The sequence below is a fragment of the Megalops cyprinoides genome, chromosome 14 (assembly GCF_013368585.1).
Source record: "Megalops cyprinoides isolate fMegCyp1 chromosome 14, fMegCyp1.pri, whole genome shotgun sequence".
Lineage (NCBI taxonomy): Eukaryota > Metazoa > Chordata > Actinopteri > Elopiformes > Megalopidae > Megalops > Megalops cyprinoides.
Window position 1 is genome coordinate 32,619,150 of NC_050596.1, and position 26,740 is coordinate 32,645,889.

The 26,740-nt window shown below is 45.6% G+C and overlaps 1 protein-coding gene across 2 annotated transcripts in view; it reads left to right on the top strand.

Annotated features, from left to right (window-relative positions):
• The first annotated feature begins 451 nt into the window (after positions 1-451).
• scn1laa (sodium channel, voltage-gated, type I-like, alpha) overlaps positions 452-26,740 on the top strand; it is a 45,637-nt gene continuing 19,348 nt past the window's right edge. Inside the window, exons 1-16 of one of the 2 annotated variants that reach the window (XM_036545045.1) lie at positions 452-659; positions 10,562-10,881; positions 12,049-12,167; positions 12,952-13,041; positions 13,214-13,342; positions 14,474-14,565; positions 15,813-16,079; positions 16,964-17,027; positions 17,638-17,779; positions 19,366-19,572; positions 20,683-20,958; positions 22,140-22,511; positions 23,985-24,117; positions 24,345-24,583; positions 24,707-24,880; positions 25,456-25,812. In XM_036545045.1, coding sequence (XP_036400938.1) covers positions 10,615-10,881; positions 12,049-12,167; positions 12,952-13,041; positions 13,214-13,342; positions 14,474-14,565; positions 15,813-16,079; positions 16,964-17,027; positions 17,638-17,779; positions 19,366-19,572; positions 20,683-20,958; positions 22,140-22,511; positions 23,985-24,117; positions 24,345-24,583; positions 24,707-24,880; positions 25,456-25,812 — 2,928 coding nt within the window. In that variant the 5' untranslated portion in view covers positions 452-659; positions 10,562-10,614. The remainder of the gene's footprint in view (positions 660-10,561; positions 10,882-12,048; positions 12,168-12,951; positions 13,042-13,213; positions 13,343-14,473; positions 14,566-15,812; positions 16,080-16,963; positions 17,028-17,637; positions 17,780-19,365; positions 19,573-20,682; positions 20,959-22,139; positions 22,512-23,984; positions 24,118-24,344; positions 24,584-24,706; positions 24,881-25,455; positions 25,813-26,740) is intronic. The other variant, XM_036545046.1, reaches the window with a different exon arrangement.

Genomic DNA, 26,740 nt, shown 5'->3' on the forward strand with positions numbered 1-26,740 from the left:
AAATGGAAATATACTAGATGGCAAGACAGAAAAACAACCAACCCACATAACTGTCATCGCTGCGTAATGTCTGTATGCATAACTTGCTGTTGCGAAACGTAAGAACTGCTGTCATTCAAGCTGGTACCCAGCCTGTTGTATTCTGGCCGCAGCGCATACGTCCATCTCGATGCATGGATGTCAATATCGACCTTGCCGCCATCCTTGGTTTACAGAATACGAGTCGCAATCGAATGGCAGTCTAGGTGAAATGCTGTGTGCCTGCGCTCATGTAATCTGCTTTTAGAAAAAAATCACTCGAGAAATTTGATGCACCCACTTCGACGTCCCCGTCTGCAGCTGCTGTCGACAGTTTGGGGGATCACGCGGACTCCCCTTCTTGACTGTTCCAGAAGAGGCGTGAAACCCTCGGAGGAGCTGGCGTCATTCCTACCCAGTGATGAATAACCGGAAGCGCTGATCGGTGTGTTACAAGGCGAGACTGGCAGCAAATGAATAGTTCTCTGCGGTGATTGTTATTTTATCCTACCTGGGAAATACTCAACCGAGAAGGAAAAAGTTGCTTTTGCTTGCTATTAAAAGGTATTGACATCGTCCGCAGCAGAATCACGGGATCTACTGTGTGTTATTAGGTCCCCTACCTGTCGTGGATTATCATGGTGAGTACGGAGAAGAGATGACTTGGTTAGGAACGCCTTGAGGTGATGAAAAAGGGATACTGTCGCGGAAATTTTCTCACTTATTAGTACTAACACCATTATTGGTAAGACAGGAATATTGTTTAAAAATATCTGTGAAAACACCCAGAGGGATTTACATTTTTTTCTTTTTTTCACACGGTCGAAAATACGTGACCATACCCCAAAGCCAAAAAGAAAAAAAAACATGGGCCTTGGCAGTACTGATCATATATACGCACCGATTATCTAATACCTATAGACTATGTCTGATTAAATTATTTTTTTGCACAAAGCTCTTTAGTATTATTCGTGTAATGGCCATATAGGCTGTACCACTGTATAGCAGTGTCATTTTGACGAGAATCGCCAGATTAGACGGATTTCACTTTAAATCACATGTTAAATGAGCAAATGTAGGCTTTAATTCGATGATAGCCATTTATTGAGGGATAGCTGTATTCCTGGTCATGTATGCTAAGCTTCTTAGAATGTAATTATGTGGCCTCGCCACCGAATCCCGGTTTTAATCGACAGACATTGAAAAAAGGCGTCAACTGCCGTCATCAACGCTGAACTGCCGTCTGTAGAGCACACTGCCATTTGGCATGTCCATTTCCAAAAACGAAACGCACCTTTATCCGCCCTTGCTTAGACATTGGAAATAAATGGCCTGTTTTACATCAAATGAACTGGTATCATGCTTACTGTCATTGTACATTTCATGTCGCCGGTCTGTACTGTGCAAAGATTGAGCATGTTAATGCCCGAAAGGCTAAGCTGGTAATGTTGTTGGGATCAGCTGGTGTTCCTGGGCGCCGTGCATGTTTCTCGCTTGCATTTAAAGCCATTTTGTACTCTATTTGCATTTCATATTTAAATAGTGCAGGCGTACTGATCTTTACATCGCAGATATCGTAATGGAACTGTGGCTGGAAACAACCACCACAATATTGAAACGATACCATGTTATGATATATGTAAAACCGCGTCTCACCTCGCTATAAATTATTACTTAGGATGAAAAAAATAGTCTCGTCTTATTTGTTGCTTTTGTTGTGTTAGATAAAATCTGTTTACTGTCAAACACAAAGCCATTTTCCCAAAACCAAAACCGTTTATTTTTGCAATGCAGCTGAAATGATCAAAGGCTCAAAACGAATGAACTACCTGCATTATGTCCCATTATGAAAACAAACCCGGACCGAAAGGGTGCCTCCTGAGAGTGCTTGACCACAACTGCCCATCGCTTCAACTTTTGCTTAACGACAGCTGTTGTGAAATGGGCCCCCTTATAAAAAGCCAACGCCAGTTCACACTAACTGTGTTCATGTGAATAGGACAAAAACCGAATAACAAGGGGTAGGCCATAGCTGTCATGACAGTCTGAATAAATATTTATGGTATGCCATCAATCTGTGTGGCGCCTCTCGCTCGGAGATTCGGACAGGGGTCATTACAGGAGCGACCATAAGAAAACATGGAAAACCTGCCAGTTGGCCAAGTCGCCTGACCTGTCGACCAGTTTGTTAAAGGGTTTTTTTTTTTTACTACAGCCTTTGACGAGTCCACTGAATGTTTACACGAAATTCATTTAAAAACCGTTATGGGAACTGTGAGTCGAATATTGGTCGAATAAAACTTACCAGGGCTATAAAACAGTTACCAAAACACCCATACATATCATCACGGTTGCTTCTTGATAGGGTGGGTGGGGACTTCAAATCAAACTACCGCTGACACGCGAAAAAGCAGATCTCTTTTCTACCAAATGTCCGAAACTGTTCGGTCTTAACGTTTTCTCGAAAGAAGAATGACGTAAAGAGCCGCTTTGAGCGTTATTTTGTAGTGTGAATGGGCAGGGCGGCTTTGGTGGCTGTTTATTTTCGCAGACTCTCGTAGGGCAGGGCGGAGATGTTGCAGTCGCCAGGCGTTCGAGCCTTCTCTATGGAAATAAACGACGCCTCCAACATGGCGACAGCTGCGGCTCCTTCTTCCCGTTTAAAATCTACGACGGACAAGGTACCGTAACAGATTTCACCTGCTTCGGTGGGAAGTCATTTTATAAGATTTCAGTTAAGTTGCAGTGTTCGTTCCGAACGGTCTCGCGTTGCCTTTTTGTTCGTTTTTAAGCGCACAAAATTAGGTGTTTCTCGTACCTTTGTTCAAGATGCGCATATAAAATGTAATGAAGCACAGATTAAGACATTTGTTTCAATGATCGATTTATGTGAGGGGACATGCGTCCGACCATCCAGTGCATTTATATGACTATTTTGCTCATACGCAAAAGTCACGACACAGATGTGTATGCTCACCGTATAAGATAACTGTTTGAGGGAGTGTATTATTTCAGTGAGAATGAAATCTGCAAAAATTATTTACGTGACTGCATCTGCGTTTGCTTCGTTAAAGGAACAAGTTTGACCCTTACAACGAGTTGCTACGTCAACCTCTGTTTTCTGTTGATAGCTCGTTATGACTGTAATGAAGAGAAATATTATCAGACAGGTGGTGATTGCGTATTGTAAGAACCCGATGACTCCCCAGTAATGTGATATCGTAGTGCTTTTTAAACAAATTTGCACGTTGACTTTGTGTGTCTGAGGTTTATGTTACGATAATCTCATTGCACATTTGCTTCTGCATGACCAACCCCAACAATACCATGATAACCAGAAGTAGAGAGAATGCATAATTTGTTGGGAACTGGAGCAGATTCTAACAGGTTTGTGATACCGACCCCCCAGGCTAGGTAAATTCGAATCGTTTACGGTATTTTAGACCCCAGTGCGGCAGTTACCCTTGACCTTTTGATTTTCTCAGCCCTGCTAGGGTATTTCGTGATTTAATGGGAAACGCATAGGCCGAATTTCCGTTCAGACAACTGCCAGACATGCAAAGATGATGTGGAAATTTCTAGTGTGTCAAGCACGAGCTCGAAGACAGCGATGTCACTTGACTTTTCAACATTCCCAGACGGAATCCTTGTTGCATGGAAACGTGAGAACAACCGCTTAATCATACGAAAAGAGCCGATTGCACAGGAACGTGTCTTAATGTTTCACTCTCTTAAATTGCAGGGCATCATTTTACTAATTGATATGTTTTTAACAGCGAACGTAAACCTTCTGACCCTTTCATCGTTTTTACAGCGGCAGACACGCGCTTTGCTGCGTGGTAATCATTGTAATATTGAGTTCCAAAGATTGACGTTTGGACTGTGACGTAGAACAGCAGTGATCAAATCAGGAGGAGACCTTCGGTAATTTAGAGACAGGCAGGCGAGCTGTCAGTGCCCGTTTCATTCATACTCGATTTTTGGGACCGGCTTATATATTTAGCATTGTATGACCAATACGCATCTCCTCTGGGCAAAAACCCGATGTGTGCGTTGAGATATTCCAGATGCTGAACGGAAAGAAAACGTATCTGGAGACAACACCCACATCCTTCAAGGAGTTAATCTTTCAGAACCCTGGACAGCACCACGCGCCTACGCCTGCAGACGCGTTTAGAGCCTACGAAGCGCACACAAAAACAACCCCTGTCTCTGTTGCCGATCATATGAGAGAATATTTATAGAAAATATTTACTAATGTTGCGTTGCATGCAAATGGACGCGTTTGAAAAGGCCCTATCTTGTCGTATGTTTCTCTTGTAACCATGGTATTGTGATACACTCCTGTAAGCGTTGATCTTTTATTTGCATTTAATATTCGTTATAAACATCTCTTGATATTTCATTCTTAACAGCTGGATATATTAGTATGAACATAATAATGATATTTAGGGTGAAATAAGTGAAGTGATTTCAAAAGAAGGTGATTTTATGTAAACATGAAATTCACCCTATTTATTAAGATTATTGCATTCCTACAGACATATTTCAAAAGGGAGATGTCTTTGTTGTAGTTTTTTATTCATGATACTTACCCGAAAGCACAAACTTAGCGGGCGTGCTTTACACCACCTGAAAGTATAGAGTGGTCAAACAGCATGGCCGGTCCTGGGGTGAGTGATGAATTGGGCACAGTATCCTCACTGCTGTGTTCTTAAATGCCCCAGAACTGCCGGGCTATATTGCCAATACCGGAGCATGGCTTTTAGCATAAAGGTGGGGAGAATGACATGGGCCGTGAGCTCTCTGGTGAGTCTGGAGAGGTCGTCTTTCCCTGGGAATAGGCTGTGCTTGTGTGCTGCTCTGTCTCACAGGCCCTCTCAGGTGAATCAGAAGAGCGTTGGGTTGGTGTGGCTTGTAATTGCCAGGTGGCGTCTTTGACATGCTGTCAACAAAACCACATACATATTTATCTACAAAGTCCAGAGGGAAAATGTAAGTGGATGTACGTGGCTGGATATCAGGATTGTGGGGATCGTCCTCTGGCTACTCAGACTCGTTAATATTTTATCAGCTGTAAATGACAAGTGATGTATGGAGTAGTATGAGCAGTGATATTTTTACGGGCTGGTCTGGAATTTCTTTCTGACTTTGTTTCCACAGGGTTCGTTTTCAGAGGCACAGTTTTGGGGAAGCTTGGTGTTTTGGACATTTCTGCTGAGGGTTTTGTGGTACTAGAAATTCCCGAATGACGACCTGGCTGTATATGTTGTAGAGTTACAGTGTTGAGTGATTTCTGTAGTGTCGTGTAGCATGATGCAGATTTATTGTCTGGGAGTGTCTCTGTTGTTACTGGTGCCTCGTACCTGGTGCGTGTTGGGTGGAAACTCCCCCAGAGAGGTGATTGTTGGTTTAGGGTTCGAGGGTAAGATAATAAGGGCTGATGCAATGGTGCACCTGTTTTTTGGGATGGGCTTGTTTTTGCCTCAGATCTCTGGAGGAAACGGAGCAGATCTTTGGGACCAGTTTCGGGGGGAACAGAGAGTGCTCTGAAGCAGCCTAGGGATTTCCAAGTCAAACATCGCCCCACCCACTAAAGCAAATCGCTCACCGGTACCAAACAGCAGGTGAGGACAGGGTGCATAGCTTTTCAAAAGGGAAGTGCACTCAAACATTGGACTGTTCCTTCAAAGAATCAATCAATCAATTAATCAAAATGTATTAGTCATAGTGCATTTGTACAAAGGCATTATTACAAAGCATGAAAAAGAGCACACTTTTCAGCAGAGAATAGGTGAAAAATACAAAACGCAGGCTGACTGGGGCTGAGTAGCAGAATTACCAGCCATTATGGCCTGGTGCTGTCAGTAGTCGCCATTTAAAAAGATAAGCGATTAATTATTAAATACAGAAAGGTGGTGCGTTTTCCAGCAGAAGCTTTTGGGCCGTGCACATGGTGATGGGCGTTTTTGGTGACTAATACACTGCGCAGACAGGCTAGCTGAGCACTCAGCCTCCGGGAGGGAGAACACAGACTCTCTGTATCCTGCCCGCGGGCTGTTTATTTTGGTCCGCGTGTGACCGGTGGAGCCGTCACGCGCCGAGCCGCTCGCCCGTCCTAATGACTGCGGAGTCTTCCGGAAATCAAAGACGGGGGGTCACGCTCTGCTGGGAAGGGCTCTGCTCACCCAGGGGGAGATCTGAGTCCGGGGATGCAGTTACAGGCCGAGGGCTGACCCCCCCTTTTAGCTCACCCCCAGATTTGGAGAATTCGCTCTTTCTCCTGAAGGTTCCCCTTCACCGCAGTGGCCGTCAGTTTGTTTGACGAGGTGTGTGCTTTCCGGCGCTTCTCACCTGTGCTCGGGTGTTTTGTGAGAGGATACGCTGTCCGGGGGGTTGCCGGTGCATAGGCTATACCTATTACACACATACACTGGCGAACACGTCATCCGTCTCCGACAGCTCCCATACTCATGCTTATTTTGTGCCATGTTCCTACACCATGATCCACAATTTCAAACAACAACTTGCAGAGCTAATTATTTTAATGCTTTCTCATTTGTTCACAAGAATATCCTATTATGTCATATTTGGTATGTGATGAGACAGGGATAACCGGGCTTAAATAATATGGGCTATATGATATGGGCTACGCATTCAGTATCATGTATTTTATCTTTCCTATCTGATCTGTGCACATTAGGCAATGTTACCAACAATAGGATGTTTAATTTAAATGGAAAAGTGCATGAAGACCTTTAGGTCCATGTGATGTGTCTGATTTCAAAGTAAACAGTTCATTTCTTTCCATTGTTGCCAAGAGAACTGAATGATTGTGCCAGTGTTTTTGTCTTCCAGCTGGACTGTGACCCTATGCTCTCGTAGAAGCTTTCTAAAATAAATGGAAGGCAGTAAAAGTTATAGTAATGGAGGGGCCTCCGCCTTGGGGCTTAGAGAAAGGTTGGTACCAGGGCTACAGCATGACTCCACCCTGGCACTTCATTGAATGCATTCTGAGTTGGGGGTTACGTCCAAATTTCATCGGAGCCAATAATAAGCTTTCCAAAAGCTTAGCGACCTTTTCTTTTTTCTCATCCATACAACATCTCATACATCTTCATGTTGGAATGCACTGCACTGATTTATTGATTTAAAATACCAAATATGTATTTATTTAAAACAAAAAAAGACTAAAACACGCGTGCCATGACTTCCATCTTTTTTTCTCGGTTTATGAAAAAGGAAACCGATTTCACCCTGACCATCCGGACTGACTGTCCCACCCCCACCCCCTTTGTGGCCTGCCTTAGAAGCTGAAACAACGGCGTCCAGTCTCGAGTTAAATCGATGCTCTCAATTTCTGCATTGTTTCAAACTCAAGAGCGTGGAGATGATGCTCAAAACAAAAAAATGTCAGAACTAAGTGAGAGTACATGAAACAACATGGCATAAACCATTAAAAAAAAAAAACCTAAAAAAAAGAACTAAAGCAGAAGAGTGTCTTTATGCGCTTGTTTTTGGAGAGATTTCATTCTGGATAATCCGTCCCATTATTCAGAATAGAAGGGCCCTGCTTCTCCATGTGTCACCGTTTCCTCCATGGCGGCTGCTTCCTGTGCATGAGTGAGAATGAGGCGGCGCTCTCACAGTGCATGCAGAAAGCCCTGTCAGACGGGCCCAACGCGCCCTGCATGCCACTCTGGACATGAATGGGTTCTCAAGGTGAAAGGGAGTCCTGTCGGGCTCCTGACCTTTGTGCACAAAAAGTCGAATGTTTAACAACTGTGCAACTGCTGGAGTTACGTAAATGTGAGGCCTCTGCTTAATATAAAGGCAATGCAGTTTGTCCTTAATGTCTTAAGCAAATTTAAGTAAGACTCGTGTGTGTTTGTGCAATGTCATTTATTTATTTGTTCATTTTGCTGAAAGCAGCAGTCTTCAAAAAGTAATGTTTCTTAGGACCACGAAAAAAAAAAAATCTTTCATGATTTGTGAAATAATTGACTCAAAGGACAGAGAGCATTGAATTTACATTGAAGAGAGACCTGTGTGTCTTTTGGGGAGATTTCAAGCACAGATTAGCCTGTTTGCTCTGCTCTGGTTTCAGGTGATGTTTTACCCAGGAAAAATGATGGTGTAGTAGAAACTGCTGCAAAAACAATGAGACAGATATCAGAAAACATGAATATATGGGGTGCAAACCGTTTCACAGAGGGAAACAAAAATTCATTGCCTCCTTACACACAAAGCTAATGGTTGCTCCGCACCTGCTCACTTAAGAGTTCTCTGTTTAACCCAGAGTTGGCTATTGTGGGTGCACTCTGGCATACGGAGGGTTAAAAGTGGCTCTGTGACTCCTCCCATGTACTGCATGTGCTGGGAAGAGGCCACAGGAGCAGCAGTGGAGTCACAGAGACCTCAGTGACACACATTCTCTGATATAATCTAAAGGGAAGGGTGGGATGGAGGCGCAAAGAAAGAAATGGATGAGGCAATGAAGCCAGCGAGCGTGGATCGCTGTTCTCTGGCATGCCGGTGTCAGTGAGATAAACTCACAATGTGAATAACTGACAGTAAAATCGCAGGTCCCCACACGCGACTGCGAGCTCACTTTACCTGCTACAGCTTTTTTTTTTAAAGATAATGTTACTACTGCCCTCAGTTCAACAAACAATAGCTACAGATGCATGCAGGTGCAGGAATGGATGGGGAGTCTGGGCAATGAATACAGTGGCAGTACTGTCATCTATGACATCATGTTCTGAGGCAGGGAAACGTGTCTGTCCTGATTTCTGCTCTCGTAAGAGGGAACAGAGTCACCCTGCACCTTTGCGCTGGTGGTGCTGCCGGACCGTTGGCGTTGAGATGAAGCTGAGCTCTCCCGTTTGATCTTTCGGAGGCAGGGACTCGTTTCCCCCCGCGCTCTGTGATTCCCGCTCTCTGCGGCCGTCACAGTGTCCTCACGCATCAGATCAGTGGCTCCCTCGCCTGTCTGGAAAATAAGCGGTATTCGCGGCCCGATCTCCACTCCTGACTCTGAGGCGTTCAGAGCCCAGCGCTCTGCGAGTTCACGGCAGGCGAGGCCGGCCGGCCGCGGCCAATGGGAACGAGAGCGAGGAGACGCAGGGTTAACCCATCACTGACCCCAGATCAGCCCGGATGGCTCTCTTCCCCGTCCAGAGGAGCAGCGCAGCTCCATCCACTTACTTCACTGGGCTATGTGATGTGCATTAAAGTGCCTGCCAGGTTCCGTCCGCCTCATTACACCCTGGCATCTCCGCTCAGCTAGTTATGTGTGTGGCCTGCTGTCTCGGGCATCTCTGCCCCTGTACGCTGATCTCATTCTCCCGCAACAGTGATGTCATCTCATAGTAGATCCCTAATTTGGAGAATGGGCACATGGCCCTGTGCGTTTGTCTCAAGGGGGAGATTTTTTTTTTTTTACTCAAATGAGCATGTTCTCTAAAGTCAACTTAGGCAGTACAACAACAGCATAAAAACACAGGGAGAGCAATTTCGTTGGACAAATCAAGCATTAGTAATCAGCCATGCAAAAGCCAGTGGCTTGGGCAGAGCTTGGTGCATCCAACTAAACTCTCCCTGGAGTTTTTTTTTTTTGTTTCCAGATAGCAACTGGCTTTCATTGTAATACGCAACTACACATGCATGCATGCAAATCGATAACTGGACACTGCCTCACTCGAGGAAAGCCGAGATGCGCTGAGATTGGTCTAAAGGTTCCCTCAGGGGTGGGGAACCAGAGTTCCCGCTGGGCGACAGGGTCTTCTGGCTTTTTTCAGCACAAGATTTTAATCATTAATTGCGGAGACGGTCACAACGCCTGCTCTGCCAGGTGTAAATGGCAGTTACCAATCCAAGCAGCTGCCAGGAAAACAGTCAGGGCCACTTTCCATCCAATTAGCAATTGCAAAAAACATGAAGATCCTGTGACCCTCCAGGAATTTGTCTTCCCCACCTCTGGCTAAATCGCTTTTTAAAAAACCAGGGGATGTACTATGATGCGGAAATGTGAAGAGATCCAAGTTGCTTTGGGAGGTATTATTGACCAGAGGGAAATCAAATAGACGTATGGAACCGTTTGCATTGCAGATTTCTCAGGGCAGCACACAGTGGATGATAGTGGTGGAGAAGACATTTTACATGCTACTCATTTTACTACATGTTAGCCCACATCTTCAGGGAGGAGCTCATTAGTGGTCCTAAGATCTGCAGTACTTAATAGATCCTTCTAGTGTCCTTCCGCTGGCATTTGGTGTGATGTAAAACGTGAGTATAGCAGGCAAATTAGCTTGTGCAGTTTTCCCTGTTTTTTGCAATGTGGAAGACGGCTTGCGTTGCAGCGTGTTTCAGCGGGGTCTCTAAAGATTCCTTTCAGGGGCACCGACTGCATGCTGGGTCTCTGCTGTAGGTTTTTACCCAGAGTCGTGTTAATCATGTGGTTTCTGAAATAATTTCAGAGGAGTTGCTGTGTTGCTAAGGTGGGTTGCTAACCGACGCCCTCTCTCCCCTCTTGTTGCCGTAGCCCTTTCTCACGCAGGAGGCTAACGGTACATTCTGAAGGTGCAGGATGAAAAGATGGCGCAGCTTCTTGTACCGCCGGGACCAGACAGCTTCCGCCCGTTTTGTCGCGAGTCTCTCCTCGCCATCGAGAAGCGGATCGCCGAGGAGAACGCCAAGAGGCCCAAGGGCGAGAGGCGGAGCGATGAGGACGACGAAAATGGCCCCAAGCCCAACAGCGACCTGGAGGCGGGGAAGTCGTTGCCGTTTATTTACGGGGACATACCCAAAGGCATGGTGTCCACACCCCTGGAGGACCTGGACCCTTATTACAGCAATCAGAAAGTGAGTCCTGGAGGCGGGCTTCGGACACACTCAGGCCAGGAGCCACATCTGGTTGGATGTGACGGGTTCGACCCAGGGTGTTTCCTATTGGCTGATGGTGCTGTCTCTCATTAAGTGATTATTGATGCAGTATGGTGGCATAGTACAAGAATGCTTAGGGGGAGGTGTGTTGGGTTGGGTTGTTTGTGTTTTTGCTGGTTTAAGTATATATTTAGAAAGGGCTAGATGAATCTGACAGTTATTTTTTCTTTAAATCTGTTCATTCAAATTTGGAGAGTAAAGGCAGGAGCAGAATATTTAGTTTTTGAGCCCAGGTTTGGATGACAGAAACCATTTTGCTTTCTGTTCTTGGAGACGTGTCACAGGCTGACAACACTTGAGGTCTTCCCTGACAGACACATTAGTTTTTATTCCTCTCCCTGTGCAGTGGTGACAGGGTCTTTATCACGCAACAGGAAATGTGCGGGTTGCCTGGCCTTTGTTTATTGTGTGGGGGGAATCCTCCCCCATTGGCTGGCCGTGAGGATTTCCTGGGCACAGTGACGGATGTGCTCGCTGTTTGACTCTGCACTCAGTGTTTGCCCGTTTCCACGCAGGCGCTGAAGCGTGCTGTCACCTTCCGTCAGAAATCGCTTTATCTCAGGTGACAGGAAGGCGAGTTCACCAGGTGCCGATGTCGTCGTCACGGGAAACGCGCATTGGCGGTGCTTACTGGCACGCCATCGTGCTGCAGCAGCATGGCTCTGACGGAGCGCATTGTGATGTCACTGCCAGACATGTTCTAGCATTCCGGAAACCCTCTGCTGCAGCACGGGCTAGAGTTCTGTCGGCTGTAGTCATGTCCGGTCTGTTGTGTTCAGCCCTTGATAACCAAAATGCATGCAGGGCCTTTATGATAAGGATTTCGTAGTGGTTGCCGGGGTGTGTAGTCAGACTTGAGACTGCACTTAAGGGCTGGACCACCCCCTTGGGGAGACAGGTTGTGTGCATAAAAATTGCAACACAAGAAACTCTCTTTGTGGTTAGCGCAATTTTGGAAAGAACAATCTGTCTGCCTCTTCAGGTGCGGAGATGCTCTGCAGACGGCGTCTGGCAGTGTAGGTGACTGTTATGTAAATGTGATGTCATGATAAAAATCCCTCTCCCTGTTCTGTCTCTGTCTTTTAGACCTTTATAGTATTGAACAGAGGGAAGGCAATCTTCCGCTTTAACGCCACTCCTGCCTTGTACATCTTAAGTCCCTTCAACCCTCTTAGGAGAATATCAATTAAAATTTTGGTACATTCATATCCTTTTTCTATGTTTGAAACAATGAAAAACTATTTGTGAGGAGAGTGTTGGTCTGGGCACAATAAGCTACATCAGCCTTATACCCTTATGAACATAATTACTTGTAGCAAAACCTCCAGAACCAAAGAATTCTGCCGGAGTTTGGCAGCCTTTTGTCTCTTATTTGTCTGTACATCACAGACTAAAAAACTCTGATTGCAGCTACGGGCAAACCTCTGGTAAATCTCTGGCGAATAAGCTATTTTTCAGTCTCCATGGGTTTTCTGGTGGTGGAAAGCCCTTGGTACTATTAGACAAATGCCTGCCACAAATTATACAGTAGCCAAACCTTTTTAACCCCTCATAGAACATTAGTATACAACCTAACAAATAAATATTTTAAATTTTAGTGCTGTAGTACTGGCCGGTAGCTGTATTACTATTTGCCAGTAGGGGCATGCTGGTGAACATTTCCATTCATATTTCATGTGTAAATGTTCTCAGAGAAGCAGTTCCATTTCAGAGAAGTTCTCAATAAAATCTGTTTGTAATTTTTGGATGTAACTAATATAATTCATTCATTCGTGCAACCCTTGCCACCTAGCTCAACTACCTGTATGATATAGGCACTCATTTTACCTCGCTTCCACTGTCAGCTGTTCTGTCACCCATCCAATAGGGAACAGGCTCCCCTCTGAACGAAAATTTTACCAAAACAGTTAGCCAGATGCCCTCATTTGCTGTGTTTGTTTTGCTGTGAGGAATATTTTGAATCTTGATTTCCTTGACGATTCTTTCCACATTGTTCAGCATGTTAATCATGTGCACTATCTTGACCAACTGTGCGTTTATGACCTTGAGTAACACCCCGGACTGGGCCAAGAATGTAGAGTAAGTCATCTTCTTCATTGCTAAAACCATATGCATGCTTTAATACACTTCTGATTATACTGTAAAACTGGAATGGTAGAGGGATAAACAATCTAGTTTAAAACCTAAAGATTATACAGTGTTAGCGGTGAAGCTATTTGTGTAATAAATACATTTCCCCTTTTTCGAACAGGTACACATTCACTGGAATTTACACTTTTGAATCTCTTATAAAAATTCTTGCAAGGGGATTCTGTGTAGGGAAGTTTACCTTCCTGAGAGACCCCTGGAACTGGCTGGATTTCAGTGTCATTGTCATGGCGTAAGTATTGCAGTTTATTCAACAGCTTTTGGCCTTTTCTGCTAAGATCGAGAACACTATCAATGCTAATAATAATTACACTAATATGAAAGCTATTTTACCACAACAGCCACTCCTGCTACTGCCACATCTGTTACTAATTGTTAAAATGAAACTATATTGGAATATATTGATGAATTCTTAAGGCATAAATGATAATAAGTAATAGTTTTTTTGGAGCCTGATGATATGTTTGAAATGAATCTGAAGTGTGGTTATGTTTGGTGCTTTATGGAGTTTCCATGGAAGATTTTAAGTCTGCAGCACTATGCACATGCACAATGGCTGCTTGGAACACCTAATAACCTGTGACTATTATATTTTGGGTACAGGGTTCATTTTCAATATGTATACATTAGTTTTTCCAGAATACTCAATTGGTAAATTAAAAATTAAGTGTTCAAGCTCCTATTATGTGCATATTTTAAAAGATAGCTGTAAACTATTTTTTTTTCCAGAGAACCACCCAAGGTTAATTTTTTTTGACAGATTGCAGTGATGGCGGAACATGAGAGAATTCATATTAATTTATGATATATAATTACAAATCTACTGTGATTATATAGATTTCTCCTTTGGTGCTTCTTTAGCAGGTTACCTGTTCGTGTTAGAGTGTGTAAGAACATGCAGTAGACCTTCAGATCTGTGGAATAAGCTCTTAAACACACAGATCTGTGTCAACACCTTTGGATGTGTTGGTCAAAGCTTAACTTTGGCCAGTGGTTTTCAAATGTTGAATCATGTTATTAAACATGACACTGGCGTGTCCTGTGTCACAGCACACACACCTGTGTAAGCGTCCATGTTTAAACCAGACGATGAAGTCCTAGCCGTATGTGTGTGTGTCTCCCAAATACACAGCCCTGTGGTAACTGTGAATTTAATCCTGCAGGTATGTAACAGAGTTTGTAAACCTAGGCAATGTTTCAGCTCTGCGCACCTTCAGGGTGCTGAGAGCTTTGAAAACTATTTCAGTGATACCAGGTAAGGAGTGCTTGCTGTGAAGTGTCAGCTAGCCCCCTTGTGTGACGTTTCCTCCGACTGCTCTTTGGTGTCCTGTCATGGCCATGTGTGTGACCTCCCCTATTACAGATATGTGACAGAGTTTGTGGACCTGGGCAATGTCTCAGCACTAAGAACGTTCAGGGTTCTCCGAGCCTTGAAAACTATATCTGTCATCCCAGGTGAGAGCCAGGTTGAAGGTCGAAGGCCAAAAGCTGATAGTCACTCCATCTGAGTTTAAGGGTCACGTCACCTTATACTTTTTCTTTAGGCCTGATCGTTTTGCCTCTCATACTGCAAAAAAACAGCCAGTAAAAGCAGGAATCTGAAGCCGCTCCACTTAGATGGAGAGGATTCCTTGCTTTTAGACGTGGTTTTTTATTTTATTTTATTTTTTTATTTTTAAATTTTTTTATTTTTTACTTTTTTGGTTTTCTTTAGAACAGCTTTGGGATCTGAAACGATTTGTTTTGCATGAGACATTGCAGAATCCAGCCCATGTGGTTGCATTTGTGGTGGTGGTCTGGTTTTCCTTGGCTTTCTTTGCGGAGTTGGTGTGCTTGTTCTCGTTCCCCCCCCCCCAACCCCCACCCCGGCCTGGGGTCTGTCTTCATTAAACGGCCTCGGTCTAATGAAGACAGACTGCAGTGTTTGTCCTGTGGGGGGGGTATCACCGCAGCTCCCCGCGTCCTGATACCCCCCCACAGGCACTGCATGTCTTCATTTTACAAAAACAAACAAACAAAAGAAAAAAAAAGATCTTTTCTGCTCCAAGCATTAATGTGGGTTTATAACACATGGTATTATGGTCTAGATTTCACTGAAGTGCACTGCAGAAGAGTCTTTCTGACTGAGAGATCTGTCACTAGCTCAGTCTGTTCAAACACACTGCAATTACTACTGTGATTGTAAGGCAGTGCGATACACTGCACGTCTGACTGACTTATTTGAAGAGTCCATTCTCATTTAGTTAACTGCATGCAAGCTGGGTGAATATTACAGAGCCCGTTTTGGAAACAGTGCATATTTTGAGTTGCTCTGGACCTCATATAGGTGTGTTATAAACAATGGGCATCTGTTTGGAGTTCACATCAGAAAAGATTACCCGCTTGTTGTGGCTCATGTATTAATTGTGGAAAAGAAAAGAACATGATTCATATCCAATTCATCCCCTTGATCCAATAAGACGAGGCCGTCCTGTCGGAAGGCCTCTTCATTCACAATTAAATGAGCACAGGCTTTTTTGAAATTGCTTTGACTGCGTTTCTTTTGAGCACATGATTCGAGCCCATTGGCTTCCAGTTAACCTCAGCAGACATTTTCCATGTCATTTCGACATTTCTCAGGAACATTTACTTATCTTTCTCAGTCTTCCATACAACACGAGAGTCTTCCTGAAGTGACTCCAGGATTCCTGTGTCTCTTACAGGCCTCAAGACCATTGTAGGAGCCCTGATCCAGTCAGTGAAGAAGCTGTCGGATGTCATGATCCTCACAGTCTTTTGTCTAAGTGTCTTCGCACTCATAGGGCTGCAACTTTTTATGGGTAATTTAAGACAAAAGTGTATAAAAATGCCCCTCCCCAATATGACCCTGGACCACGGGATGGGAGACTGGAACAGCACGGGGGATTTCAACGGCACAGACTTCAACGCCACGAAGCCATTCAACTGGACAGACTACATCAACGACGAGAGTAAGTGCCAGCTTTGCCTCAGTCGCTCGGAGGTTAACGAGGGCCACGTTAGTCGCCCCGGAGACCGTGAGTCACGCCTCTCCTCACCGTGAAAGGAACGTGAAATGACACGGATGGCCGAGAGGGGTGCGGGAGAGGGGCCCGGGCGAAAAGCAGCGAGCCCGGCGCATAATTGCGGCCAGGCCCATCTGTGTGTGATACAAGTGGCTCGTTTAGCGGGAGAAAGGACGCTGAGTCACTGCCCCAGCGGGGCGAGCTGGACGTGGACGCAAATGACGCACGGGCACCAGGCGGGCCTTGGGCGAGAGAGGCGGAGTCACCGATTACAGTGAGGGGACGCGGGACACAGAGGGGATTGGCCGTCTGCGAGAGACAGAGAGGATTAGTCACCCTTTCCAATGGGGGAAACTCGAAGGGACTCGTCATTCCTAGAGAAGCAGGGAAAGGCCTAGTCACCCTTTTGAATGGGGATAACTGTCGCAGGGAGCCTGTGGGTATTTTGACAGTAAGGAACCAAGCCCGGTCAACCATCTGACTGGGGCGAAGCTATCATAGAGACACTATGGGTTTTTAAAGAGGGACTGAGTGGCCTAGACACCTTTTCTGCTGGGGGGAAACTGGATCCAGAGAGATCAAGGGTTTTCTGTGAGAGAGGGTGGCCTTGTCCTTCTTTTGGAACTGATATATTTTTTGTTTATTTGTATTATATCTGTTGTGATATATAAAATGATGTGTGTAATGTTAGCGTGGTATTGATCTGTGTCCCCCTCATGTACACTGTGAGTGAATCTGAGCAGAGCAGGCTTTCTCAGTGATATGTCTCCCCTTGTTAATGTGATACCTGTTTGACTCTGTGCCTGGCTTTTCTTTTCTCGCCCTTATAGGTAACTATTATTTCTTACCAAATCGGAGAGATGCGTTGCTGTGTGGAAATGGAAGTGACGCTGGGTAAGTCTGAAAGAACTTTCTTTGCATCTAAGAGTCTCTCAATTTAAGGTTTTTTCCTTTAAAGGTTCATGAGTTATGTGAGGGTCGTGAGATGTAGACGATTGAACTACTACTTTTAATTGTTCTTTAAAAAAAAGTGTCTTTTTTGATAATGTATAACAGTCATGTTAATGAGTACTGTACAATAACAAAATACTTTATTTTTTATTTCAATGTTAGCATTGCAGAGTGGACAACAACATTGATATTTATGAGCGAGTTGGTGTGGACAGGGGCGTTCTGTCTGAGTTCTGAGCAGAATGTGTTTTTGGGAGCTGTGCACACATATACTGCATGGTGACTGAGAATTTGGTTTGGGTTTTGACTGGAAACTGGTATTATGTGAAAGAATTTGTCTTGGGGTGAGGGAAAATTCAGTCAAAACCCTGCCAAGACTGCAGTTTTGTGAGGGAGTGTGTGTGAGTGGAAGTATCTTAGGGTGAGAGAGAATACAGTCTGAACCCTGCCGAGTCTGCAGTCTTGTGAGTGAGTGAGTGAATGTGTGTTAATGGATGTTTCTCAGCCAGAGGCTAGTTGTGTGAAGGAGCCCTTGTGTCTGGGTGTGTCGTAGGCAGTGCCCGGAGGGATTCTCCTGTATCAAAGCAGGCCGTAACCCGGACTACGGATACACCAGCTTCGATACCTTCAGCTGGGCTTTCCTGTCTCTCTTCAGGCTGATGACTCAGGACTACTGGGAGAACCTCTACCAACAGGTGTGTGTCTATCTTTATCTTTAGATTAATATTACTATATATTGCCTTCATTTTAGACATATACCACATATATATGCGGTATACAGTATGCACAGTGCTGATATAAGAGAAAAAATATGTATTATGTGTTGCAATTTTTACCTTCTTTAACGATTTAAAGAATGTTGTGGTTTAATTTTATAGCATTGCCATATTGCTTTGTAGCATATGTGACATTTATTGCTATGAAATCATATTGTTCCTAAATAATTCAGTCCACGGCAGAATCTGGGGTATGAATGCATGCAGGGCAGTGTGTGAGAGGACATGCTCTGCTGGGTGTGCTGTTTTAGCAAAGATATTTTATTTTGTTCCAGATAAATGACTGTGAGAGGGATGGGTATCTGTGACTCGTGTGTATTTGAAAGGTCAAAGCCATAAACATGGAGGTTTCAACAGGGAAGTCATCAGTCAAATGACTTTTCAACTTTCTCTCCAGTTTGAAATACAAAGCGATTGTATTAGCGGCAGTTTCTCATATCGCGCAGGGCTGGATGCATTCCCATTGTAGCAGTTCTTATCTCCCCGGAAGATTGTGCACCAGCTGTTCAAATAAACTGCTATTGGCAGACAGGTGGTTTTTTCCCTGTATGACAGCAGCTCATTTTGCCTGAATGACAACGGCTTTACACGAGTTTGTGTAAATAAAGACCATTTGAATAAACTATAGAGCAGGTGGATTATTTTCTCATGAGCAGAGATGATAGTGACAATATCAAACAGGCCCTGAAGCCATTCCAGTTCAGGTTTGAAACTGGTTTCACTGGATCAAGTGAATGGTGCATTATATAGATGCAGGGCAATTTCTGCTTTACTTTCCTATTGAAGTTCACCAAGGGCAGCTCTCTGAAAAATCCCTCCTAGTTAATTTCACTGATAATTGAAGGTATGCCCCACTGGAAACTGGAATAATAAAGAATCATTAGGAAAGTCGTCAAAAAATGTATTTATTTGGGAGAGTGCTTTACGTAGTACTATTTCCAGTGAGAATGCATGAATAAAAACACAGAAAAATAATTCCCCGTCCCCTGTAAAAGGCATCTGAGATGAACTCCTGTGAGAATGTGAGGATTGATATGTCACACGTATGTGAGTCATCATGAGTCATGAGATGACAGCCAGTCCTCCGCTGAGTGGTGAGGTTAGATGTAGGAACTGTGCATATTCTGTGAGTGGATGCTCCGGAGAAGGTGACAGAGCTGAGGCGAAACAAGTACACAGTGAATCAAACACCCTTCCAAGGCAGTTCCAAGGCTGTGTCCAATCAAACACTTTCCCTGGGTTAAATTTTCTCTGAAAAAAATCATCCTAGATGTCTTTTTATCAGGTCTTAAATAAATAAATGCTAATATCTGTAAATTAAATGAGAACGTTATTATCTGTAATGTCTTATATAGAGGCAAATGTGGTGATGTGCCTCTTGAAGGTTGAATAAATATATCACTGCATGTTGCCAGTTACTGTCCAACAGTGAACAGCTCATAACGGTGGTGTCTGCTTTCCCACAATGCTGTGCTGCACGGTGACCTTGCTGAACCGCCTTTCAGACCCTGAGGGCTGCTGGAAAACCCTACATGGTCTTCTTTGTGCTGGTGATCTTCCTGGGGTCCTTCTACCTGGTCAACCTGATCCTGGCTGTGGTGGCCATGGCGTACGACGAGCAGAACCAGGCCACCATGGAGGAGGCACAGCAGAAGGAGCAGGAGTTTCAGGCCATGCTGGAGCAGCTGAAGAGACAGCAGGAGGAGGCGCAGGTAACGTGCCACTCACCTGCAGCCACACCCTGCCCCCCCCCCCCCCCCCAAATCCCCCGACCCCCACCAGAGCATGCTCTCTCAGCACAGGTAACTTGGTTACCCACGGCTGCCTCATACTGGCCCCAAAAGTCTTCTGAGTAATTAGGACCTGAGTGAGAACAAAGACTCAGAAACATGTGGTCGGGCGTGGCCACCCCTCCCCCCACCCGACACCACTGGGATGAGCCTGTAACCTCCTGGCACCTGTCTGCAGGTTTACCTCTGAGGATGGGGTGGTGTTCTTCGCAAATACAAAATGGTTTTTGAACGTGTCCTGTTTTTCAGGAGAGATCAGAAAATGATCAGGATACCGTGGTAGCTGCCATGGAAATGCTTCCCTTTTTGTTTTTTATCACTGTTGTGTGTGAAATAGGGGAGTTGTACTATATTCAGTCACATCAGACAATTGCAGTATTGTATACAGATTTGACAGGTCCATTGAATTACCTGACATCATTCATTCATTACCTGACATTGACATCATGTTTCCTCTGATCTGTATTAAATGGTGATTTTTCACTGGTTTTAGCTGTGAGGAAATGGATGAGTGATGAGCAAGCTAAAATGACTCTGAAGGCTGGTAAGCACTCCAGTGCGAGTGAACATGAGGCAGTGATCCAGCGATGATGGCGGTGGGCCTGGCGTGAGACAGCAGTATATCACAGCATTGACGTAAGGGCTCTTTTAACTGTCAGATAACTCGCGGTGCTGATCCACATACACTGCTGCCCTTTGCTTCACTGGGTTTTTAAAGGCCAGTGTTAAAACTGGCTGTGAGAAGTGAAAACCGTTAAAAAAAAAAACATCAGCGTCATCTGGATGTTCTGGCCTGACTGTGTGGGGTAGGGTAGGGGGGGGGCCACATCTGACAAAAAAAACAGTTGCTCATCCACATAGGCTGCATGGCTTGTCCTCACACCCAGCACCTCCCCACCCCCACCCCTCAAGATTTTTCTCTCGCGTTGAAAAGCCCGACTGTGGGCACGCACTGCCGAGCTGTGCCCGGGAGGTTCTCCGGGCCCGGCGTTGCCATGACGACCATGTCTGTGCGTGTGGATTGGCTGGCAGGCGGCAGCGGCGGCGGCGGCGGCGGAGAGCGGGGAGTACAGCGGCAGAGGGGGCCTGACGGAGACCTCCTCCGAGGGGTCCAAGCTCAGCTCCAAGAGCGCCAAGGAGCGGCGAAACCGGCGCAAGAAGAGGCGGCAGAGGGAGGAGGAGGAGAAGGGCGACAACAGGAAGTTCCACAAGTCCGAGTCCGAGGACAGCATCAAGAGGACCAGCTTCCGCTTCTCCATCGACGGCAACAGGCTGTCCTACGAGAAGAGATACTCGTCCCCGCACCAGGTGAGAGCTCTGCCCCCCAGCAGGCTGTGACCGGGATGTTAACATGAACAAACCAATAGGGATATTAAAGTATAACAGGGCCCCTTTTGCTCCCTTATGAAAGGCATCACTTTCAGGTACCCTCTTCTTCCTAAGTCATTGAATACACTGGAGTTTTAATCTTCTGTCTTGGAGTTTTCTTTCTTTGTCACGTTTCATAACTTGAAGATGCCACAGTGTTATGAGCGTACCATATTCTCATACTGAGAGCGTACTGGAACGACTGTGTGGAACCTTGAATGAATTTAGAATCATTTATTATCATACTCTCTGCTGTAAAGTGATTTCCTGTGACGTTAACTTCTCAGATCTCTGGGGAAGAGGAGCCTTCTGAGCTGTCCTTGACTCATAGTGCTCCGGCACTCATTTAAACAGGACTTCTCCGTACTTGAATCAGTGCCAAATTCTGCTAATCCTTTCTGCTTTCAAAATAGTGTAATACATAAATTCAAAAATTCGGCTCAAAATCATACTGGCAGATAGGCTGAATCTTCTATGAATTGAAATGAAGCAGATATATGAGCTAACAGAAATATATATAATAACGGGGCAGCAGTATAGCACAGTGGTAAGGAGCAGAGCTTTTAACTGAAAGGTTGCTGGCTCAATTCCCCACTGGGGAACTGCTGCTGTACCCTAGGGCGACGTACTTAACCTACAGATGCCAGCTTTATAAATGGATGAAATTGCAACTTGTGTAAGTTGCTCTGGATAAGAGCATCTGCTAAATGACAATAATGTAATGTAATGTCTACCCCTCTTCATTACTGTCTTAATTGGCCTACATGTATGTTATGTAGTTCTCTGCCTGTAGGCTAGAGTGCATCTAGCCTTGTGCTTTAGATGCTCTGCAGGCTCCCGCTTTGCTGAAGCTGGGGACAAACCTGCTTTGAGAGAACCCCAGTCACCCAATACCCGAATTCAGTATGAGATATTTCCACTGTGTGTTGAGCTCTGGAGAAAGAGGCCCTGTGGGCGGACCCTGGCAGGGACTGTAGGGGGCAGAGCCTGAGGGGTGTGTCTTTCTCCTGGAGAGAGGCCCTGTGGGCAGAGCCTGAGGGGACCACTGGAGCTGAGGGGGTGGAGCCTAATGGGGTGGGGCCTGAGGGGGTGGAGCCTGAGAGGTGTTTGTTTCTCCGCAGTCTCTCCTCAGCGTCCGTGGATCCCTGTTCTCCCCGCGGCGGAACAGCCGCGCCAGCATCTTCAGCTTCCGCGGCCGGGCGAGGGACGTGGGCTCGGAGAACGACTTCGCCGACGACGAGCACAGCACCTTCGAGGACACGGACAGCCGGCGCGGCTCGCTCTTCGTGCCCCGGCGGTCGGAGCGGCGCCACAGCAACGTCAGCCAGAACAGCATGTCGTCCCACGTGCTGCTGCCCGCCAACGGCAAGATGCACTGCGCCGTCGACTGCAACGGCGTGGTGTCGCTGGTGGGCGGAGCCTCCGTGCCCACCTCGCCCGCCGGACTCCTTCTGCCCGAGGTGACAGTAGATAAGCCCACTACCGATGACAACGTAAGGAAAGCCTAGTGTAGCGCCCCCTGGCGCCGCGCTGACTCTGTCCCCCTCCGTGCCTGTGGTGCCGCTGTGCGCTTTCTGTGTGCTTCTGTCCCTGGTCTCTCGCTGCGGCTGCAGGGGTCTGCCGCCCCCCCCCCCCCGCCCGCCTCTCTCAAACACGTCGCTGAGCTGAGGAAGCACGTCCTCCTCTGAGGTCATGTCCCGGGTCATCCCATGCCAAGCCCGCTGGTGTCTTACACCACCCAGTTTTGGGATTTGCCAGAAACATTTCCCCGGGGGTACTCCTAGGAAATGGTAGTCTTTTCTTTATGGGGGAAGTATGATATACAGGACAAAGGCCTCTTGATGTAATATCTTGTGTTTGAGGGACTCCTGTAATGGGTGGCAGAATAAAACAAAACAATATAATGTCAGATCTTACAGAAGTAAGAACTACTATTTTTTGTTGTTACAAGAATAACAACAAAAAATAACAATGATAAAACATAGTCAACAAATTGAGGTTTTCCAATTCCAAAACAAAAATGGCTTGCATAGGTGTCATTTACGCTGGGGACACTGGGGACATGTCCCCACCACTTTTTTTCGTGGCCCATTTCATCCCCACCACTTTAAAAAGGTGTGAACACATCTAACCCGTCGTTGTCCCCAGCACTTTTCAAAACAAACTGACGCCCATGACACCTTGTATCTAAAAATGTAATGAGGGGCTATTTTTATTATTAATTTATCATTTAACAACATTTCTTAGAAATCCATTTTTGAGCTGTGATGTAGCAACAGTCAGCTGAAAGTGAGAAGATGCCCTTTTGTGGTTCAGTTTGTGGCTTTATAAATCGTAGGTTCAAGGTCCCCTTTATGTGTTGGAACTTCCTTTGATTTATAATGAGGAAGACCTCCCACAAAACTGTCAAGAGCCCATAATGTGAGCGGTCACTAGAGGAGGGCTGAGTGATGGATCTAAGTTCCTCTTTTGTCATCATTCTTGACTCTCTGGGGATGTGGCTGCTTGAACGTAGCTACAGTGATTACACTGGATACCAATCTTATGCCAAACATTTTGGCACAATGCCAGACCCTGGCCTTTTTCAGGCAAGATAAATCTGAGAGACAGGAAACAAAACTGGAACACTTGGCATAGGATGACCCAAGAAGAGGCTACCAATATCCACAGTGCATTTCGGTGTGTAATGGCTTTCCTGTGCGTTGACTTAGTCATTGGTTCTGCACTGAATTTCTGACGTTCTAATTGTGTTATATTTATAACAGCAGCAATCTCTGTGATGGCAGCCGTCTCGTGTGTGTTTGAAATATCGGGATGGCTCTTGACGTCTTTCTGTAGAGTTTAATGTCATTTTTTGGTGCTGTAATGGACCGTTCCTTTCTCAATATGTTACCGGAAAATTAACGATATTATACGTGGCAGTGTGGAATTGGGTAGGTGACTTTCCCAACCTTTTTGTCCTCCAGGGCACAACCACCGAAACAGAGTTTAAGAAGAAGAGGTCTGGATCCCAGCAGCCATCCATGGACTTTTTAGAAGATCCTGTCGCTCGGCAAAGAGCGCTGAGTGTTGCGAGTATTTTAACAAACACCATGGAGGGTAAGGGTTTCCTGTGGCATGAAAACATAAAGAATGTCCCCTGGTTGATATGTAGGGGGCTGTGTGTACAGCACCATGAATATTATTGGATATAATTGCGTTTTAAACTGTGTTGTTTTTCAGCATTGCTATATCAACCTCTTATCCATAAAACTGAAAAATGTTCTTCGTATTTCTTCAGCTGCTTATTTTCCTAACCATTGTTCTTTTTTTAAAAAACGTCCCAGAACTTGAAGAATCGCGGCAGAAGTGTCCGCCCTGCTGGTATAAGTTTGCCAACACCTTCCTCATCTGGGACTGTTGCCCTATGTGGCTGAGGATCAAAGAGATCGTGAACATGATTGTCATGGACCCGTTTGTGGACCTGGCCATCACCATCTGCATTGTCCTGAACACCCTGTTCATGGCGATGGAGCACTACCCCATGACGAAGGAGTTCAACGACGTGCTGTCCGTGGGGAACCTGGTACGCTCTTCCTGCCTCGAGGTTTTGGTTTGTGTTGCACGGTGTACATCTCTGCTGCATTTTTACTGAACAGATCCTCCTTGGTGAAGTGTTCCTCTTGCGTGTCCTGTTTTTGGTGTGTAGGTGTTCACGGGTATCTTCACAGCGGAGATGTGTTTCAAGATCATCGCTCTGGATCCTTACTATTACTTTCAAGAAGGGTGGAATATATTTGACGGGATCATCGTCAGCCTCAGCTTGATGGAGCTGGGTCTGGCCAACGTGGAGGGGCTGTCCGTGCTCAGATCATTCAGATTGGTAAGCATACCTCTAATATGCATTGTTACACAGTGGGAGGCCAAGCCTCAAAGTTCCAGCCATAGTGTGCCATAATATCACCCGAGATCACAGCATATATAGTCCCCACAGAGTGGGAAAAAATCAGACATACAAGTCCAACACTGGGAATCCAAAAGACAGGTCTTGCCCAAACACCAGTGAAAATAAGATCCAGGTTATCTTCCAAACAACTTTATTTTACTTTCTACTTTATGAACCACTTACACTGCTCAAATCAGAAAACGTCCTCACTCCGACTCCTGGCACAGCTGAGAGGGCTCCCTTTTATCTGGGGATGACAAACCCAAGCGTCTGTCAGGTGTGCCCAATGGGAAAGATATGATGTGAGCTAGGGGTGGGGTGGAGCCACCGTTGGGGGAAGTACCGGCCATCAATCACCTCTCCCGTTGTTGTGTCACAGTATATTCCTCATTTTATGTGTGTCTATAATATGTCTATCACAAATATTTCTACACACTTACAGCAGCTGTTTGGCTCGTATGTATGCATACCTACAACATCCTGTTAAAGATTTTTCATTTTTTGTTGCTCAGCTGAGGGTGTTCAAGCTAGCCAAGTCCTGGCCCACCCTCAACATGCTGATCAAGATCATCGGGAACTCGGTGGGCGCCCTGGGAAACCTGACCCTGGTGCTGGCCATCATCGTCTTCATCTTTGCCGTGGTGGGCATGCAGCTGTTTGGGAAGAGCTACCGCGACTGCGTCTGCAAGATCTCCGACGACTGCAAGCTGCCCCGCTGGCACATGTTCGACTTCTTCCACTCCTTCCTCATCGTGTTCCGGGTGCTGTGCGGCGAGTGGATCGAGACCATGTGGGACTGCATGGAGGTGGCGGGACAGACCATGTGCCTCATCGTCTTTATGATGGTCATGGTCATCGGAAACCTGGTGGTATGCTCCTTCCTCTGCTCTCTGGCCAGCGTAATGTCCGGCATGTCCCTCCTTCCCTTCCTCTGATTGTGCTTTCTCTCTCTCTCTCCCTCTCTCCCTCTCTCTCCCTCTCTCTCCCTCTCTCTCCCTCTCCCTCCTTCCCTTCCTCTCTCTCTCTCCCTCTCTCTCTCTCTCTCTCTCTCTCTCTCCATCTCGTGTATGCTCTGTCTCTGGTGCTCTCTCTGTCTCGAAGCTGTTTAGTGGTATATTATCATTGCCTTTTAATGTTTTATGTTGACTGATCTTGTCTATGTATGTACTGCTGCCTTCTTGGCCAGGTCTAGCTTGGAAAAGAGCTCAACAGGACTTACCTGCTTAAGTAACAGTTAAATAAATTACAAAAATGTCCTTCCTAGCTTTTGCTGGCAATAGAGAGAACATTTGGAGGGAGTTATATTGTGTGCTTGGCAACGTGATAGATCTGAGGTGATTCCTCAGCAAGCTCCGTAAGGGCCTTGGAGTGGATCAGACACAGCAGTCTCCCCCTCTAAGGCTGGGCAGCCTGTCCCCTGAGAAGCACCCATCAGCCCCTGCCAGTTACCTCACCATCAGTGTAAATATTACCACCAAGCTTTAGCAACACTCACATACTATTGTTTAAAAGATTACAATCATAATGGTATAAATTACAACTTGTTATTGTTAACATCCTGAAATAAATTTCATCCTGTCTCCATGGTCAATTTTTAAAGTAAAAAATGTCCACCAGTGGAGTTTTAAGAGTCTGCTTGTTACAAAGAAGTATTCTTGTAATGAAAGTGCTCATGATCTTACACCAGTACAAGTGCAGAAAATCAAAATTCAATCACCAGAAGTGTACATTACTACAAATGAAAACAGTTTTCATTCGGTGTCATATTCATAGCCATGTCATTGTTAAGATTAGGAA